General features: G+C 32.2%; 1 protein-coding gene across 10 annotated transcripts in view; it reads left to right on the top strand.

The window, feature by feature from the left end:
* The window catches only part of IP3K2 (Inositol 1,4,5-triphosphate kinase 2), a 197,401-nt gene that overhangs the window by 122,626 nt on the left and 56,778 nt on the right, over window positions 1-17,997 (top strand). The window contains exon 1 of one of the 10 annotated variants that reach the window (XM_073081502.1): window positions 10,022-10,693. The exons of 8 other annotated variants lie outside the window; for them this stretch is intronic. In XM_073081502.1, coding sequence (XP_072937603.1) covers window positions 10,184-10,693 — 510 coding nt within the window. In that variant the 5' untranslated portion in view covers window positions 10,022-10,183. Of the gene's footprint in view, window positions 1-10,021; window positions 10,694-17,997 lie in introns of those variants that run through there. One more of the 10 variants, XM_073081576.1, reaches the window with a different exon arrangement.

The following is a 17,997-nucleotide window of genomic DNA, read 5'->3' as shown; positions in this document are numbered from 1 at the left end:
CATTCCAGCTTAGTCGTCAGGGCTAGCGGCGTATCTATGGCCGACCTTAAGTAGGAATTTAATCGTACATGAGGTTGATTGCAGATGTCCATGGGCGGCAGTAGCCACTTATAAAAACTATTTATAAAAAACATATCCTTTATCATAGATGTAAGACAAAATAGACAAAAGAAAAGTCATTTTTAAGAACATACATTTTTTTTAAATTTTCATAGTAACTGAATTTTAGTTTTAATATAACTAGCCAGGTATTTTAGCAAACTAACGCGCGGTATATTTTTTACATACTAAATTGAATATAAAGTAATTAACCATTAACGATTGTCCCTAAATCGGGCCAGCCAGATAGACTAAGGGTTTTCTAGCATCACTTGCTAGGTCCTAAAGTTTTGAGACCCGTGCCAAGCAATGGGATCACAGACCTGTACTTGTTTTGCAATAGGATATTGACGGATTAAAGATGATGTTACTTGGCAAAATAATTAACTTTAATTTTAGAGAATGATACGTAGATTAACTTTCAAGTTACAATTGTTTAACCTCAAGCTTTTAAAATACATATAAAAAACATTACGCACAATATTAATCTAAAATAAACGTTAGTTAGGTAATTACAACGGTTGATATAAATAAATTTAATTTAAAATTTAATTATTCAGTATTACGCGACCCTTATTATAATACCTATATTGGTTTTTCTAAATCGGTACCTTAATTATATTGTTTTGTTTTTTATTAATTAATTAATTAATTTATAAATTTATTAATTTTAATTGTTCTATTAGTGTACGTAAGCGGTCAGTTTATTTATATTTTTCCAATTACGTATTGACGTCTGCGACAAGTGAAGGGCGACCTGCTTTTCCGGTCTTTGTGAAATGTCCTTCATACATATTTACACGGATCGGTAATTTCGAAAGGGCATTTGCATTTTGCATGACTGTCACTGATGAGTTGGTAAGGGGTCAGACGGGATATTGAATTATAGGGACTGAACGGGTCGAACCGGAATTGAATTTTGTAAGTCACAATTGGTCTTTATTCCTGTCCATCTTTGAATAATTTACGAACACTTAACAACACGTGATTAGTGCTGCTACGGACATCTGTAATCGTCATAATATTAACTTTCCTACCGTTAGATGTACCGCTACCCCTGAAAAGTATGTCTCCCTTACCACACCCTTACCAAACCAGAACACAGCGCTGCTTAACACTGTTGATACTAAGTTGAAATAGATGTGTCGCTGGTGCCGCCGGAGTCGAACCACAGAGAGTTCTACAACCTAGATGTTTCACATACATAAAAAAAACACTCGTATTTACATTGGAGTTTTGTGTTGTGGGTAAATACCGACGTGGTGGGTAGATTCTTAACCGCTATTTTTGAAAATATACTTTACTTATTTTTATGTTAATATATGTTTCATATTTTTATTATAATGGATATTACCTTTTCCCACCACGTTTATACAAAAAGATACAGTCATGTATTGACATTATTGTTGACAACTAATAAACGTTATCTTTATTAGATTAAAATATTAGCAATAAAACTATAATAGTACGTGATGGCGTTTATCACCAATAAAATATCTCATACGTAATATCATAAAATGTTCTGTGCATATTATACCTACGAGCAAACATACTACCAGGCATATCTTGATTGACAAGTAAGTGTAAATAGTAAATGCTAAATCTAAAATAACATAATAACTATGTGTATGTTCACACTACACAGGCATGCATGCAAGCACAAATATATCGCTACGCCACCCACGCTTTTTACTCTGAATTGAAACTCTTCACTCTTAAACTCTTTTTAATTAAAAAATATTTTCTAGTTTTTAGTTCGATTAGCAAGAAAAGTGCGTTTTTTTAGTTTTTTAAACTATTATTTTACTTGAGCCTAACAATAAAGCAGGCGTACTACTCGATTGGAAAGTAGTCAACGGCGCCTGTGGACATTTGCAACACCAGAAGGGCCCCCAATGCATCGCCAGCTTTGAAGGAGAGCTCTACATTTTTTTTAAGAACCCTATGTCTGTTTAATCACCTACCCCTTTTCCTATCATAAATTTAGTTTTTTTATAAAATAAAAATATATTTTATTTATACTTTTTTTTAGCCAATATTATTATGTTTATTGTAGTTAATGGTTCTAATTAAGTAACATAATTATATATAATCTATCTATCTATATACAAACTATAAATATATTTATACTTGAACTTGTTATTGTAAAGCGAAACTTTAATTTCTCCATGCATTTTTACATATACCAAAATATTGCACATTCTGTACACTTAAGAAAATTATATACAAAATCGATCGATGACCGTAACTGTAAATTCTCTTCACTGGACACTGCAGTCAATACATTCCTCTCCCCAATGACAAGTTTGGTAAATGAAAATGTCACAATAAGCGATATAAAGTGCCGTTAATTTAAGCTGTTAATTAAATAACGATAAATAACCAGTTCGTATTGTGCGTGTGTATCAATTTGAATGTATTACGGTATTTTGTAGATTACTTTTGGTTTCTGAGTTTAAAGGTGGATTTGACGTCTATTTTATAATAAAAAGCAATGGCTTTCCGATCGTAGATAATTTTAATAAAAGAACTTGATCACATAAAGAATGTATGTGCTTTGAAATTTGATCACTTAAACTGTGGGTCCAAGATTGTAATACCTCTCACCACTGTTTTTTTAAGTAATATAAGCAGAAAATTATTATCATATTGCTTGAATACTGAAGGAAACCATCGTGAGAACATGTATATATCTGAGAATTCTGCAAACATTGTTCTTAAATTTTTGTCAATAGATACTTTGTCAGCTTAACTGTGGCCTTAACTCTTCTCAGTCTGAAGACTCGTGCCCAGCAATGGGACAGTAATCAATGATGACGATACATGTCGTACCACAATCTACAAACAAGTTGGTACGTCTTGTGGTACGTCTATCGACATAAAGTCCATTGACGTTTAGTATTGACGCTTATAAATATAATCATCAGGAAAACTTTGAACACTCCGTTTTTGCGGCATTAATTCATCCATTATTGACAATCAATAACCACATTGTGTGTTTTTACTGTATTTATAACCAGTTGTCTTAATAATGTATGATTATGGGTTTATAAACCTCGGGATAAGCGAATGCAGTAGGTAAATATCATAGTAAGTGCATTATGTATTTATTTATGCGCACAGGTAATACGCTGAATATAAAATTGATATTTAGTGCAAATGTACAGCTTATTCTTGTTCTTTGCAATAAACTTTACTTTTTTTGCGCTGCTATGTTCTGGTTTGAAGGGTGTGGTAAGGGAGACAGACTTTTCCGAGGCGTTCCAGATTAGTCCTCAGGAGTAGCGGCGTATTTGTGGCCGACATCGGGTGGGAATATCTAATCCTATCTGGGTTTGATTACAAATGTCCATGGGCGGCAGTAGCCACTTACCAACAGGTGGACTGTATGCTCGTCTGCTCGTGCTATATTATAAAAAAAAAACTTAAATAAATATGTTAAAGCTCTTGTCTACTTTTATAATATTACTGAATTTTAACAATAATATTGTGTATCAACTTTTCTTTTACGGTTAATTAGCCTAATGATTGAAACAAGGCCTCCCAGTCGGGGGTTTGCCCCCATGCTGATTTTTGTAAGTTATGTGCTAATTACAAAATTAATTATCACTTGCTATTACGGCGAAGGAAACCATCATGAAGAAATCGAGACGTCTGAGAGTTCTTTTAAAGGGAAATAGTTCTTAAAGCTATGCGAAGACTACTAATTCGTACTGGACCAGCGCGGAGGATTGAAGCCCAGCGATAGGATAAAAATCTACTCCGTATGCGCAATTTTATCCGAATTCTGGACCATTTATTTCTAATCAAATTCGGTCGGTTTTATGAAGAATGCAGTACAAATTAGACCTCGTAGTATTACATTTTCGCTTCTTGTGTATTATATACTCGTATCATATTCACTTTGTCTCAATACCAAACAATTAACGCCACTTACGCACGGCACGCAAAAAGCGTTCAACAGGTGTCAATTTGCTCTTCACCAGCCCATTTGTTCGCTTCAGTCGCAAGTGGAACACAATGCCCGATCCAAGATTTACGATAAGGCGGCCGTCACACCAATCACACCTCATCGAGAGGCTCAACACGTGTCGTGTTTTTGTACCGGATTCGATGTTGTCGGATATTTTTTGTCCGCTAATACCAATACACGATGTGGTTACATTATCTCTGTGGAATGCAAGCTTTTTGTTGTCACTTGTAGACTAAGCTCATGTGTTATTAATTTTATGTACGGAATGTTTCTCCGGTATGGTGAGACTTCTATTTTTATCAGTTGCACCATGATCGAATTCTTTCATTGTTTTATAAAATGTGCAAACGTATGCGTCGTGTTCAAGTTTTTTAGGCTCGGGTAACCTCACGACTAGTTGATCGTATACGATATACAAAAGAAAAATAACACTTATGTATGTATTGGATCATTGAGAACGGAGTAACACTAATAAAGTAGTTATTTTTTGTCTCATATTATTTTTATTGCTGTTGATATAAACTATTAATTATATAAAAATATAAGTTGGTATTAATTATAAACGATTATTGTATGTATGTATGTATGTATGTATGTATGTACGAGATTCAAACTGAAGAGCTTCTACCTTGTACGATAACTCATATTGTTTAAAAGAAATATAGTAAAAATCCATCAATTATTATTGAGTTTTTCTTTTCATGGCGTATTTATGTCTTTGTGATAAACCTATTGCATTTTACTAGTTTATGTAGCCTAATTCCGATAAAACATTGTTTTCCAAAGTCGTTAATAAATTAATCTCCAAATAGAGCTCATAAAAGTAGACATTTTATATAGAAGGCAATGCTTATACTAAACTTTATACGTCAGTCAAATAAGTAATTCGTATGACGTTGTGCATTATGCAAAGTGTTATGTAAGCAGGAACGCAGCCATTGACATTAGGATTACGTCAAGGACTCGCATTGATATTCTGATGATGTTTGATAATAACCTTGTGAATTATGAGACACACTGCAAATCAAATGTGTTTGTTTGATTTTACGTAATACTGTACCCTTACCATGAGTTTTTACGTTTTGACAAATATGATTGTTTTGGTATTTGTTTATGTATAGGCCCATACAATTTCCAAGTTCTGATACAATCAACAACAAAACTCATGGTAAGGGTACTGAACCCAAATGTAAAGTTTTGGTTTGTCGAACTCGAATTAACTTTATGATTTCAAGCTGATTATGTATCCGAATTTTACATTTATAATTTTATTAGCATTTGTTTTGAATTTTACGTCACGTCATTGAAATAAAAATGCAAATCTGTTCGGCGTGTCAAATTTGAATTAGGGAATTCCAACGAACATTTAAAAAAATGATGATCTTTTGTTAATTATGACTGCAAGCTATTATACTGTTCTCGAAATAAAATATATTGATTTTTTGCATCTTAATGTGTTTCTATTTTGATCGCATCTACGCGCGTGGGAGTGTATTGGACAAGTTCAGACGATAAGAATATAGTAACTCAAAATACTATTAGTCTCATACACAATTAATAACTTTGCAAATTTTATTTTACTAAACTTTAAATTGTGTTCCACTAAACTTTGAAATCTAATTTGTTTTATTTATGGTTTGTAGTGATAATAATAACTACTACAAGAAACTTATCAGATTAAAACAATATCAAAATGGTAATGGTATGGTAATTTTTATCAATTAAAGAAATATTGGATAATTATTGGACATTGCTATAGTTACGATTTAAGGAATTACGTAGTACTTACCTTACCTTACATAGTATATACCCATGGACTTGACTGCCTTTTCACATTTGCTTTTTCGTGGACTGCCCTATTCCGATTGAGTGCGTCAATGTAAGGTTATTATGCAAAACTATAATAGTACATTACGATACGCGTGGCCAAAGTAGCCTATTTTTGCACGGCGTGAAGTTAGCGCCCGAGCGCAGCGAGGGTGCTAAACGCCGTGCACATAATAGGCTACTTATGCCACAAGTATCGTATACTATTTTATAGCTCGTGTGACATAAACCCGCTTATACTTGTGAAAAAATATATGAATGAAAAAATATGATAATTATTTTGAAACTTATAAATGATTGAAACTAAAATTATGAAGTAAAAAAACAATAAAAATGTGACACAACCAAAACCATTGAAATTTTATGTGAAGAAGTCTTGATTTAGAAAATTTAGTAATTATTCTGCTTTTGTGATAAAGACAAATCTAACACCACACATACGTCGAAATCTATCAAGCTATTTAGGCTACATACAGTCGTCTAGACCAATGACTTATAAATAATGGGAACTCCACCTAAACGTATTAAAGAAACAAATGATAAGCAATCACATAATGAACTAATTCATGACTAAAACTAGTGATACAGTAGAAAATCGATTATCCGGACCTCAGTTATAAATATTCGCGATTATTCGGATTGGCAAACGTGAACAAGAAACTTTGTAATAACCCTTGCAAATCAGTCACATTTTGTGTGACATGTGCATTTAAATTCCGGAAAGGCGCCAAATCGCAACTAAAAAGTTACTATAAAAAACAAAACCCGATTGCTAAAAATATAGCCTATGTAATCTTATATTAAAAAAACACGTAACAAACATATAATCGAAAAACATTACCTTCCTAAATCGGTTTTAATAGCTTTTCTTCATAAACTCAATCATCCAAATTTTCGATAATCCGAATGCCACAAATACGACAACAAACTGGTCGCTTAGTCGAGATTCTACTGGAGTAGTATTATGGCTAATTTTGATAATGATTCCTAATTTAAATATCTCCTACTATGGTGTGTAGCGTAATACACAGTCAAAACAAACAATAAAACTCGATAAAGCTCAACAGTTAGTCTTATAGTGATGTTATTGCTTAGTATATACACAATGGCAAAAACATTTATAAATACGTCCAAAATAAAATATTAACATAATTATAGCTTTAAACAAAATACTCATTACTCACTTTTAATTTTTAAATGGCATTTAAAAGACATGAAACGTTCATAGCGATGTTTATTTTTTACAACTGTGAGGGTAGTGTATTGATATTCGTAAAGTGTAAAAATCGGCTACTTTGGACACAGAAAAGCGTGGCTAAAATGCGGGTTTAGGTCACAGAGTGCTATAAATGTTTATTGTTGTTCGTCATCGATAAATCAGTTCTTTATTGGATGGATTAATTAAAATTCTGGAATTGTTATGTTGAATACTTAAACAATTATACGTTCTGACGTTATACGGTAATATTCGAAGTAATGACGGCATAAAAACGAATATATAATTAAATTTTCCAACATTACGACTATTTAAAAAGTTGAAGTTATTTAATATTTCCGGATCATCATCATTACGCTATCATATTTGACCTGAATGACGTTATGCAATTTCGACAACTGTTATTGTCATAAACCATACAAAAAATAGAAGTGCCTATTGATGGCCTCATCGCCTTTAGGCGTGGAAATCAGGGCCGCAAAAAAGTGACCTATATAATGTCAAATGTACTTTTGTCCGTGATTTTTAACGCGAATATTGTCATATACAGCTTTTTAAAATTTATTCAGGTAACTCTAAACTTATTTTCCCGAATTTTATAGAATTTGATAAAAGAAAGAAACAAGAACATTAGAGTTATTATCATTGTAGAATTTACTAATTTGATAGATTTTGATAAAGTAAAGAAAGAAGAAGGTTAGAGTTATTATATTTGTAAAATTTGAATTGATAATTTGATAGAATTTGATAATAAGTAAAAAAGTTTAATAAGTTTAGGGATTCAAGTAATTATAAGTTTAGGGTTGCGCGTCATTCTTGTCTAAAGCAGTTTAACGATTTTTAAACTTAAACACTACCATGAGAATATTGAATTGAATATAATTGAACGTGTTATGGATGCAAATAAGATGCAATGTAATTTTATTTACCTATAATAGATTTTGTTCTTCCCCTTCTTTGTAACGCAATTAAATTTCGAAACAAAACAATATTTCTTTAAACTCCTAAAATTAGGTGTGAGGAACGAGACAAAGTTATGTGTCAAAGACACTTCATAGGCGTAACAGACGAGCATGCAGTTCACCTGATGGTAAGTGGCGACTGCCGCCCACGGACGTCTGTAATCAACCCCAGATAGGAATGATTAATGATTATCCTACGTGAAGTCGGTCACAGATGCGCCGCTGAGGACTAACCTGGAACGCCTCGAAAAAGTTTGTCTACGTTACAAACCAGAACAAAGCAGCGCTTAACACTACTGTTATTAAGCAGAAATAGGTTTGGCGGTGGTGCCGCCGGAGTCGAACCACAAAGGGCTCTACCACCATCAAAGGTACATATCGCATTCAAGCCATTTCTAATTGATATCAGCTCTGTGGTTTTTAATATCACAAACCAGTTTCTCGCGAGATGCTGTTAAGAAATTATTTTTAGATAAAGAAGTCCAATGAAGAAGCATATAAATTGGCTTTTAGCACAATCGGCGACGTGTCTTATATAAATGGTTGTGTCTTGAAGGTAAATTATTAAAGCTGTGTGCAGACTGATAACACATATTAGTATAAGATGCAAAAACGTGATAATAGCCTCGATCTAAATGATTTTAATGAATATGCATTCTTTAGACATAATAAATGCAAATAAAAGATTGCATGTCAAAATACGGTTGCAGTAGTTTATTATTATAATCAAAATCTGATTTGCGTAATAAATATAATTATTTAAATTTCTCTTAAAAAAATAAAAAAAATGATGATACTTAGGTATATCTGAATTAAAGTTTATTATTATTGCCCAATGACATTGCCTTAAAGAATTAATGCTGCATACACACATTGGCACTTGCCGCAAACTCCGAACGTTTTCGGCAAATTCAGTTTGATATGTTAAATAACCGACACTCCATTGGATCGTCGTAAAACGCTTCCAAATCTACACAAATCAAGTCAAATGCTCTAACCACACTTTTGAATTCGTAAGCTTTTGTTGAGTTTTGGCATGCGGTCATGCGGACGCGGCATAAGATAAAGTTTTAAGGAGTAGTAAGTATTTGCCATTTCATTAATGGATGCGAGCGGTACTTTATGGGTTTTTAAGTTTATCTGTGTGGGTCAATGTTGAACAAGTGCTGTTGTTATATATGTGTGTTAAGAAATAGAGTCATTAAAATAATCTTATCTTTGCCTCGTATTGCGGTTTTCGGAGTCATGCTTAATTAGATGTGTTAGTTAATTAGACAAAAAGATGAGAGTGAAACTTGAATAGGTGCGTGCAACGTCACACAATATGGACAGAGTGAACTTAGTTCTTCAACTGCAATTTATCCGATTTTTATATGTAGCAAAAAATGTGTGTGACATTATAAAAAAACTTTGTTTAAAAGTTATGTTTGACGTAAATGTATTAGAATGATTACATGAAAAGGGCATTAAATAGCAATTACTTAAATAAAATAAGTTATTTCAGCTTTACAAACATTATCTGTTCATAAAACTTTGTTTATAACAACGCCTTACTAGAACATGCTTTATCTTTTAAGATGTGTAAATATAATATTCATGACTTTCCAATCTATACGCGTTAATAGTATGTTAAGAAAACAAACCGTTACGTCAAATAGAAATTGTGTGTTTAAGTCTACATAACAAGGATAAAACACCATTTAAACCTTGTACATACCAAACAAAAACGTCATAATTTCAGGACAAAATCAAACAAACATTAACTTTGTATTTTAGAAGTAGAACTGGTTATTTTCGAGTGATTGTAGCAAAAATATTTTGATTCTGAAATATGAATTGTTTTTCTTAAAATCGTTTGTGGTTAATATCTCACGTTTGACTGTCGAAACGGCAAAAAATGTTGAGTAGGAAACCGCGAAGTAGCAAGTATCGAGTACTCTAGCGCAGTCTGCGTACCGCGCGCTGAGGCACCGCCCGCGTCACTCGCCCCACGGATCATGCGCTTGCGCACTCCAAAATAAGTGTTAATTGTTACTCTAAAATGTCGTTGACCCTTCTCCCGAAGACAGGTGGGAGAAAGTTCTATATTCTGTGATTGTTGCCAATATGCCGGAGTGTCCCGATGCTTTCCCGTTCACAATACCGATCATAAGATACACCATGGAGTCCGAAGACAGATCCACGAACAGCAATGAGAGGCAGCAGCCGAAGACGAAGAAGATGTCTCTGCTCGCACCCGTCAAGATCGAGACCCCGGACAGTGGTCGACGGTTGTCTGAACCCACGAGGTATTACATCCCCCCGCAATGCAACAACAGACTATCCCCACGAAGTGCTAGAAAACGTGATAGCAGACGGAACTCCAGAACGGACTTGAAAGGTGATTCGCCAACTAAAGAGACTTTTGGCCCAAAGCCGTGCAACTGTGAAGATTGTAGAGCGTCTAGTCCATTGCCGCCTGGGTATGGACCTCCTACGTTATCCCCTGGATACGATCAAATGAAGAGTTCACTGTTGGATGTGCCCTGGACTGAGGATTTTACCGAAGCATCGAGTGACGATCTCAGTTCGGAGTGGGACTCCGACGTGCCGGAACCACCTCCACCTATATCAAAGGTACATATCTATAAATACTAACTCGTTTCATATTGTAAGATTTGGATCATAGTCCACCCCGCTGGCCAAGTGCGGCCAAGTTCCTTGTTTTTTTAAGAAGTCTCATACGTGCAAGTTTCATCACGAAGTTTTCCTACACCATTCAAGCAAGTTATAATTAATTGCTAATACGTACATAACTATGAAAAATCAGAGTTTGGGCTTCAACCGAGTACAACCCGATTCAAAAGTAGAGTTTTTAACCACAAGACTATCTGCTTTTTTGCTCATAAAACTAATTGGAGCACTTTAAAAGATTTATAGATGACGACGTTCTAACAAGACGATGTAACTTTAATATATTTAACTGGTTTAATGACTATTAATAGGTATAGATACGTGTCGTAAAGTAAAACTAAAATGAGATATCTATAGAAGTAACGTGCAAAGAGCTGATAATTATGCGTCGCCACTTGAATTGCAAATTAGCAACAGCAACATGTCGAAATGTTATAATGAATTAATTTCGACTTCACTGGTAATTAACTACAAATTGAAACACAATCATTTAACTAAATTGTTTAAGTGATATAATCAAATAACAAAGTTAAATGCAATAGAACTCTAATAGTCCAATGAGACTCTACCAGTTTGTATCTTTTAACTCTACCTCTATTAAAGTTCGAATAGAGTCTCTGGTACAAAACAAGTTGTATAATTAAATTTAGAGAATTTTATCAAACGAGTTAATCGTAGAACTAATCAGTAATAATATTAATAGAAAAAATAGAGATCGATTTAGTAGCACCAGTTACGCTTTAAATTGAGTGATTGGATCGGTTCCAATGTAATTTTAATGATGAATTTTATTGGTATATACTTCGGTTAATAGCAATGTCTATTAACCCATATTACTTCCAAAAGGAATTGAAACGATTATGTGGTATATTTTTTTCTAAATTCTCTAATCTGAATATTTATATGATAAAAACTAGTTGTGTTGATTTCTTAAACAAACTGTTTTACAATCGAATGCAAAGAACAAGTTTTTATAAACTTATACGATGTGGATTTACAAAATTAAAATATATATGTTTTTACGCTAAGCATGCGCATTCGTTAATGTTAATATTACAAAAATATGTTAAAGGACTTGTCTCACTGCGAAAGATAAACAAATAGACAACTAATAAAATTAATATTCCAATTCAATTCACACAGATGACATTTTTATTTCGGCATTACACTGTTTGATACGAGTATATGCTAAACAACAAAATAAGAGCACGGTTTACACATCGCCCGAGTTGCTCAGTGCCTTGAAGAAAAATATAGGAAATCGCTGGATTCATAGAGCAAGTTACCGGCGGACCACAGGAGGGTCGTCAATTAGGGTAACGTCCTTTAGAAATTTAATCTTCTTCTTCTTCTTGCGGTGCCTCTCCAACTAGTGAAGGTCGGCTATCAGCTGTCTAAATCCCTCACGGTTTTTTGAGAGGCGAAATAGTTCTAATAGATAAAACAAATGAATTTACCACATTATTCAAATTGTGTTTTTATAATTGTTGTTAACAAAACTTATTTTCCAACCAAATCGTAACTATACTCTTTACTCTTTACGCGTAGTGGATGAAACAAGCCATTTAATCGCACGCGACATCAAAGAATATTTTTATTACAGCAGTTTCTGTTATTTTTTGTTTAACATTCTGAGCAAAATATTTTGAGTACTAAATTATTTTTATTGCATGATTTGAATTATCAAAAGACAGTTATTAATGTTGGGTGTAGTTTCAAAACACTGTGACTGTTAGCCCATTTTCTCAAAGTGGATAACAAGGGGGTCTTGTGTGCTTTGAAGGCCTAGTGAGATGCAGTTAAGTGGGCAGAGATGTACACTATAAAAAACTAATAAGTACAATGATTTCAATTTGAATTATGATAAAATCTCGTTTTGTTAAAAATTAAGGCGAGCGCTGCAGGTGGACTGCATGCTCGTCTGCTACTTGAGAATCTCAATGTTAGTTCATATTCAGATCTTCCTAAATCTTCTTCGAAGCTCCGTTACTGAGAACTGATTGACGCACTTGCATCCAGAGTCCCGCGTCACAAAGCAGGTTTTCAGTGTACAACATTACATTACAGTAGTAGAATTCCCGTACATGATTCAGCTAGATATCTTAAGCCTTAGAGAAATTTCCTAGATGTAGAAAGTACCTTGCAATTACATAAGATTTTACTTCATTAACCTTATGTATCAAATGCTTAGCTATCATTAATAAAGCATTAATTGTAAATCACTTAATCACTTAAATATTAGTGGCGCGCATATCTTGCAAGGTTACCTATTAGATACACTATTCGTACAATACTACTATCTTATTTGTATATTGAATTATATAAGTTAACTAACTCTCACTATAATTTAATAATGAGTTCATAATTTCAGGTATCTTTTATTGTCATACTTTAATTTATTACCTGATGTCATAGTTACAAAATATTTTATTGTTTGTCACTATGTTAAGCACTATCTTAATTTTATTTACATTTCGTACACATTCGTCTTTTGCAAGCAATAGTATTAGGTTAAGTCAATAAAACATCAGTTCGAATTTATTCAATTTTGTATGCTATTGTATTCAAATTTGATACTTCTAAACTACTCGATCAATAAATTTAATGAAGAAAGAGGCACTACAAGTGCTTTCTATAAATTAAGCATTACATTATTTTAGTTAGTTATTTGTTATGTAACACGCATGTAACACATTTCTACAATTTCGTAAAACTTTAAGTAAAGCAAGTTGGTAATATTTCAAGACGTTACGTCACCGTTTGTTATTGTTTTCGAATTATCTAGTTATGAAATTCAAGGTAATCAATTGCGTACATCTACGTTCACATTATATTTGTCGGAAGCATCTTATTTATAATTTATAATAATTTCAAGTTTTGGTTATAAACATCAAATACCAAAAACCGTATTCCAGTCTTTATATATAAAATTGCTCATTTAATGTGTTGAATAGAAATTGAGCAAATCTGTTAATTTTTTGTACTTTGTTGTAGCTTTATATAAAAATGTTTTAGGTGCCTACTTATCTAGACGCACGACATCCACCTAATTCAGAGAACGCACGTAATTCCAAAGGACACACTTATTATTTGTTATTATTGTTGAAATTTGTATTTTTTTACATTAATGTTTTTGATCGGATATTTCTTTATTAGCTGTATATAAGTATTGCGTATACATAAATAAAAAGTTTATTTAATATAACTAAAGTGGGTATTAACATAGTATGCGTTACGTAATTAAATATGTTACAATACTTTGTTTATAGGACGTAGATCCATTAATCATATGTTAGTTGCGTTGTACGTAGTTGTATTCATTTTATTATTACTGAACGAGGAAATTGAATAATTTTATTCATAAAAACAGTTATTTAAAAAAATGTTATTTATTAAAAACAGTAATACGTATCTTATTCGTCGTAGATTTTACTTTTCATTTGCAACTATTGTATTCATATGAAATTCAATCAAACGTAGTCTAGTGGTTTTGGGTTCGAGTCTCAGGCACACATTGTTTATTTTTCAATGCTATATGTATATTACAATGCATTTAAATATTAATAAATACAGTTAATTCTCACTTGCTGTAAAGTAAATAAAATCATCGAAAACCTACACAGCTGACATTTTGAAAAAAAATCTCCAATCTGCCTTAACCAATCTATTTTAAAACTGTGCGTGGTGGACTAAATCATTTTAATTATTTTAAAATAAAATGTGTATCCAGTAGTGAGATAGACATGGATAAAATGATTACACCTTAATCTGTACATGGTTGCTTCGTATGAATATAAGTCATACGGATCTTACTCATTATTAATTCATTAATGATTCGTTCATTCTCTGTCATATTTGCATAAACTTGATTTATTGGCTCGTACGCCTTCTGAACCCAAGTAAATCTCGTCATATACAAGTTCTATATCTGTTTCTTTGCATATGGGTAATGTGACCACTTAGTTTTTCATTGTATTGGGACATTATTTCAAAATTATTGGCATTTTAGTGAAACGACTGTGTAAAAAAAGAACAATAACATCTAAGTGTACACAGTTCTTTTAAATACGTCGGCGAAACAATATTTTTGCCTGCCTGTGCAGGGTAATGTTTTAAGTGTATGTAAGTGTATGTAAATGGAGGTATATCGCATTTCTTGGCACATTCTGCAGTAAATGGCTTGACGGACTTTGACATGTAAGGTATTGTTAGGTTCGTTTAAATTGTGGAAGTGATATAGGTTATATTGTTAATGAATAACGAGAACACTACAAGTGCCTTCTATAGTAAGCATTACATTCTTCTATATGGTTAGTTATTTGTTATGTAACACTAATATTTTGAAGCACATGAGTTTTTGTTTTTTATTTTAATAATTATGAATATTTAAATAATTATCAAGTCTGATTTGTAAAAAAGGAATATAGATATTGATTCATACGTGAAAATAAATAACTAAATAAATAGGTAAGCTTTGTATTTCTTTATTGATAGGGTTTGAAAGCCGGACCGTCCCGACCAATTCGGGATGTATGGTAACGAGGTACGGGTACCTGTGTTACCGTTACCCAAACTGTGCCAACAACCTCTTCTCATTGTGTTTTGTTTGATCCGTCGGATGATACCGGGCTATCTGTCAATGTTATAATTAGCCGGGCAGTACTCTTTGTAATTAAAAATCATGATAGTATTGAATACTTAAGGTGACTAAGTCTAAGTTTGAAGTTGGGAAAAAAGAGGCTATTGAAAATATATTAGAGGTGGTTTGATCAAAGTAGAGGTCGAGTAGTAAATATTAATTAAAAGTAGTACTAGTACGAGTATAATAGTAAGTAGAAGTAGTACGACTACTAGTACGAGTATAGTAATATTACAATTATTAAAATTAATGGCAACCGAAATGTGAAATTATGCGTTTACTTGTTCTCTTGTAGGAGAAATTTTATATTGCTTCAGGCGAAGATAATAATGAAATAATAATGGAATAAATTGAAATGAATTAAGGGTACATAAATAAAAACCCAAATTCGATTGTATTCATCAACAGCTTAAAGTTGATTTATGTTTTTACTTACAACTCTTATTGGTGGTCTCTTATTGGTCTTCAGGTAGGTAATTAAGAAATATGTATCCTGTTTAAATTACTTTTTAATGCATTGTATTTCGAGGCGTATTAATCACTTTATATCATTATATAATTTAATTATCGAGTATATTAATCTCAATTTATTATGTTTTAATGCACTTATAACACATATTACATTACATTTACATAGTAACATAATAAGTAGGTACTCTTATGAATTACTACTACCATTAGTACGTACTCTAAATTGCAATAAGACGCAAAAAATACACTTAAATAGTTAAATTGGTATTTGGCATATAATATTTTGTCATGTAGGTAATGTTAGTAGCAAAGGATACTTCTGGTAATTAGTTGTTACTTTATGAAATAAACAAGTCACAATAAGATGAATTGTATTAAAAATAAATGCAATAAAATATTAATATTTAAATATTTTTGGACGGCCTTAAACTCGTCACGTGCCGTGTAGCCGCTAAATTTGCTGTTTGAAATATATATAACTTACTTAAATACTTACACAAATACCCGACTTGTAACTTATATAATAACTTTCTATACTATTTCCCTAAGTAAAAAATGTCCAAATCTTCGGACAAAATTACGGATTTTGTGCGTAAAGACCAACGGTCTTATTCATAAAAAGTTATAGCACACTTAAAACGTTGCTATAGTACGATTGTCAAAAAGTGTTATTCATAAACGCATTTTAGGCACTAAACCGTTCTATAAACCTTCTATAACTTATAGAGGCCAGAACCCTACTATAACAGTGCTATAAGGCAAAGATGGCCGACTCTCATCAGCTGATTCGTGATTACTAACCTAATTTGACAATACGTTTTTAATAAATTTTAGATGGCAATGTCCGTTTTGTATATAAACTTGAAATAATTTATTTAAATATCCGATAAATAACATTATTATATCACTATTTCAAATTACAATGCAAATTTTACAAAGCTTAGATATTATAAATAATCTAGAAAACCGTCCACTTCGACGAACATTGCACCAAAGAGTGATCCGTTTTCTTTAAACGACGAAGACTTTCGGAAGCGTTATCGCTTTAATAAATCGACAGTAAATTTTATAATTGATCTCGTACGTAATGATCGTAAATTAGATCGCGGAGGTACACCTTCTGAAATACAATGTTTACTGCCATAAGATATTGCGAATGTTTACAAAATGAAACTTAACAAAACATTTATATCCAACCAATTTTCACTCCTTTATCTTTTAACAACTTTTGCTTAAAATCCTATTTTTACAAATAAATATTTTTAAATTCGCGGTATTTACAAATACAATGACACTGACATGTTATTTGGTTTTATTGACAACGCATTGACAAGAATGTCAAGGCAGAATATTTTTTTAGTACGAAATAATGTCATTTAACGATGTTTATCTATGGATATTTGTCAATTTGTTCGCCGAACTTCACTATAATGGCAACATTTTCATTTATAGTTGACTTTAGCGACACATTAGTTATAGAAGGTTTATGGAACGTTTATGAATAAGCAATTTTATAGAACGTTTTATAAGCTTATCGAACACTTTAACTAATGAGTGCTTAAAACCTTCTATAAGCATTTTTTATGAATAAGACCGTTGAATATAACAGGGTTATTATATGTCAACGGTAACAGATTACGTTGCCAACAGCTGTACGTTGATTATATTTAATTTAATTTTAATGTAATCGAACTACAAATGTTTGACGCACGCGTTTCACAATAATTATAAAGACTAAATAAATTGAGGTCATACGGGACAATCAATTTCTTTTATTGCGTCAATGAATGTTTATAATAACTTTTATTTTAGATATCACAAAGGCTTATCTGTGTCCCCTTTAGGGCAACTTTATGACGATAGTAAATTTAAATTGAAATGTTGTTTGCCTTTAAAATAAATAAACCATAATAATAAAATAATGTGGTCTGCCATATATTTATTTCTGGCGTTATTATCGCACTCGAATTTTTTAAATCTATATATTCGTATTAAAATATAATATTCTTTGATACGTTAGTGACCACACAGAGAGACAGTAGTGGACGCAACCCATTAAACTATGATAATCATTATCTCTTATTATCAACTGTATTTAAATGGTGGAACATATAAATATTTGCTGCGTTTGGAGAAT

This window comes from Epargyreus clarus, unplaced genomic scaffold (assembly GCF_041222505.1).
Source record: "Epargyreus clarus isolate Ecla_fem2 unplaced genomic scaffold, WU_Ecla_fem_2.2 ptg000001l, whole genome shotgun sequence".
In the NCBI taxonomy this organism is placed as follows: domain Eukaryota; kingdom Metazoa; phylum Arthropoda; class Insecta; order Lepidoptera; family Hesperiidae; genus Epargyreus; species Epargyreus clarus.
Note: the sequence above shows the minus strand (reverse complement) of the source record. Positions and strands in the feature narration are given on the sequence as shown.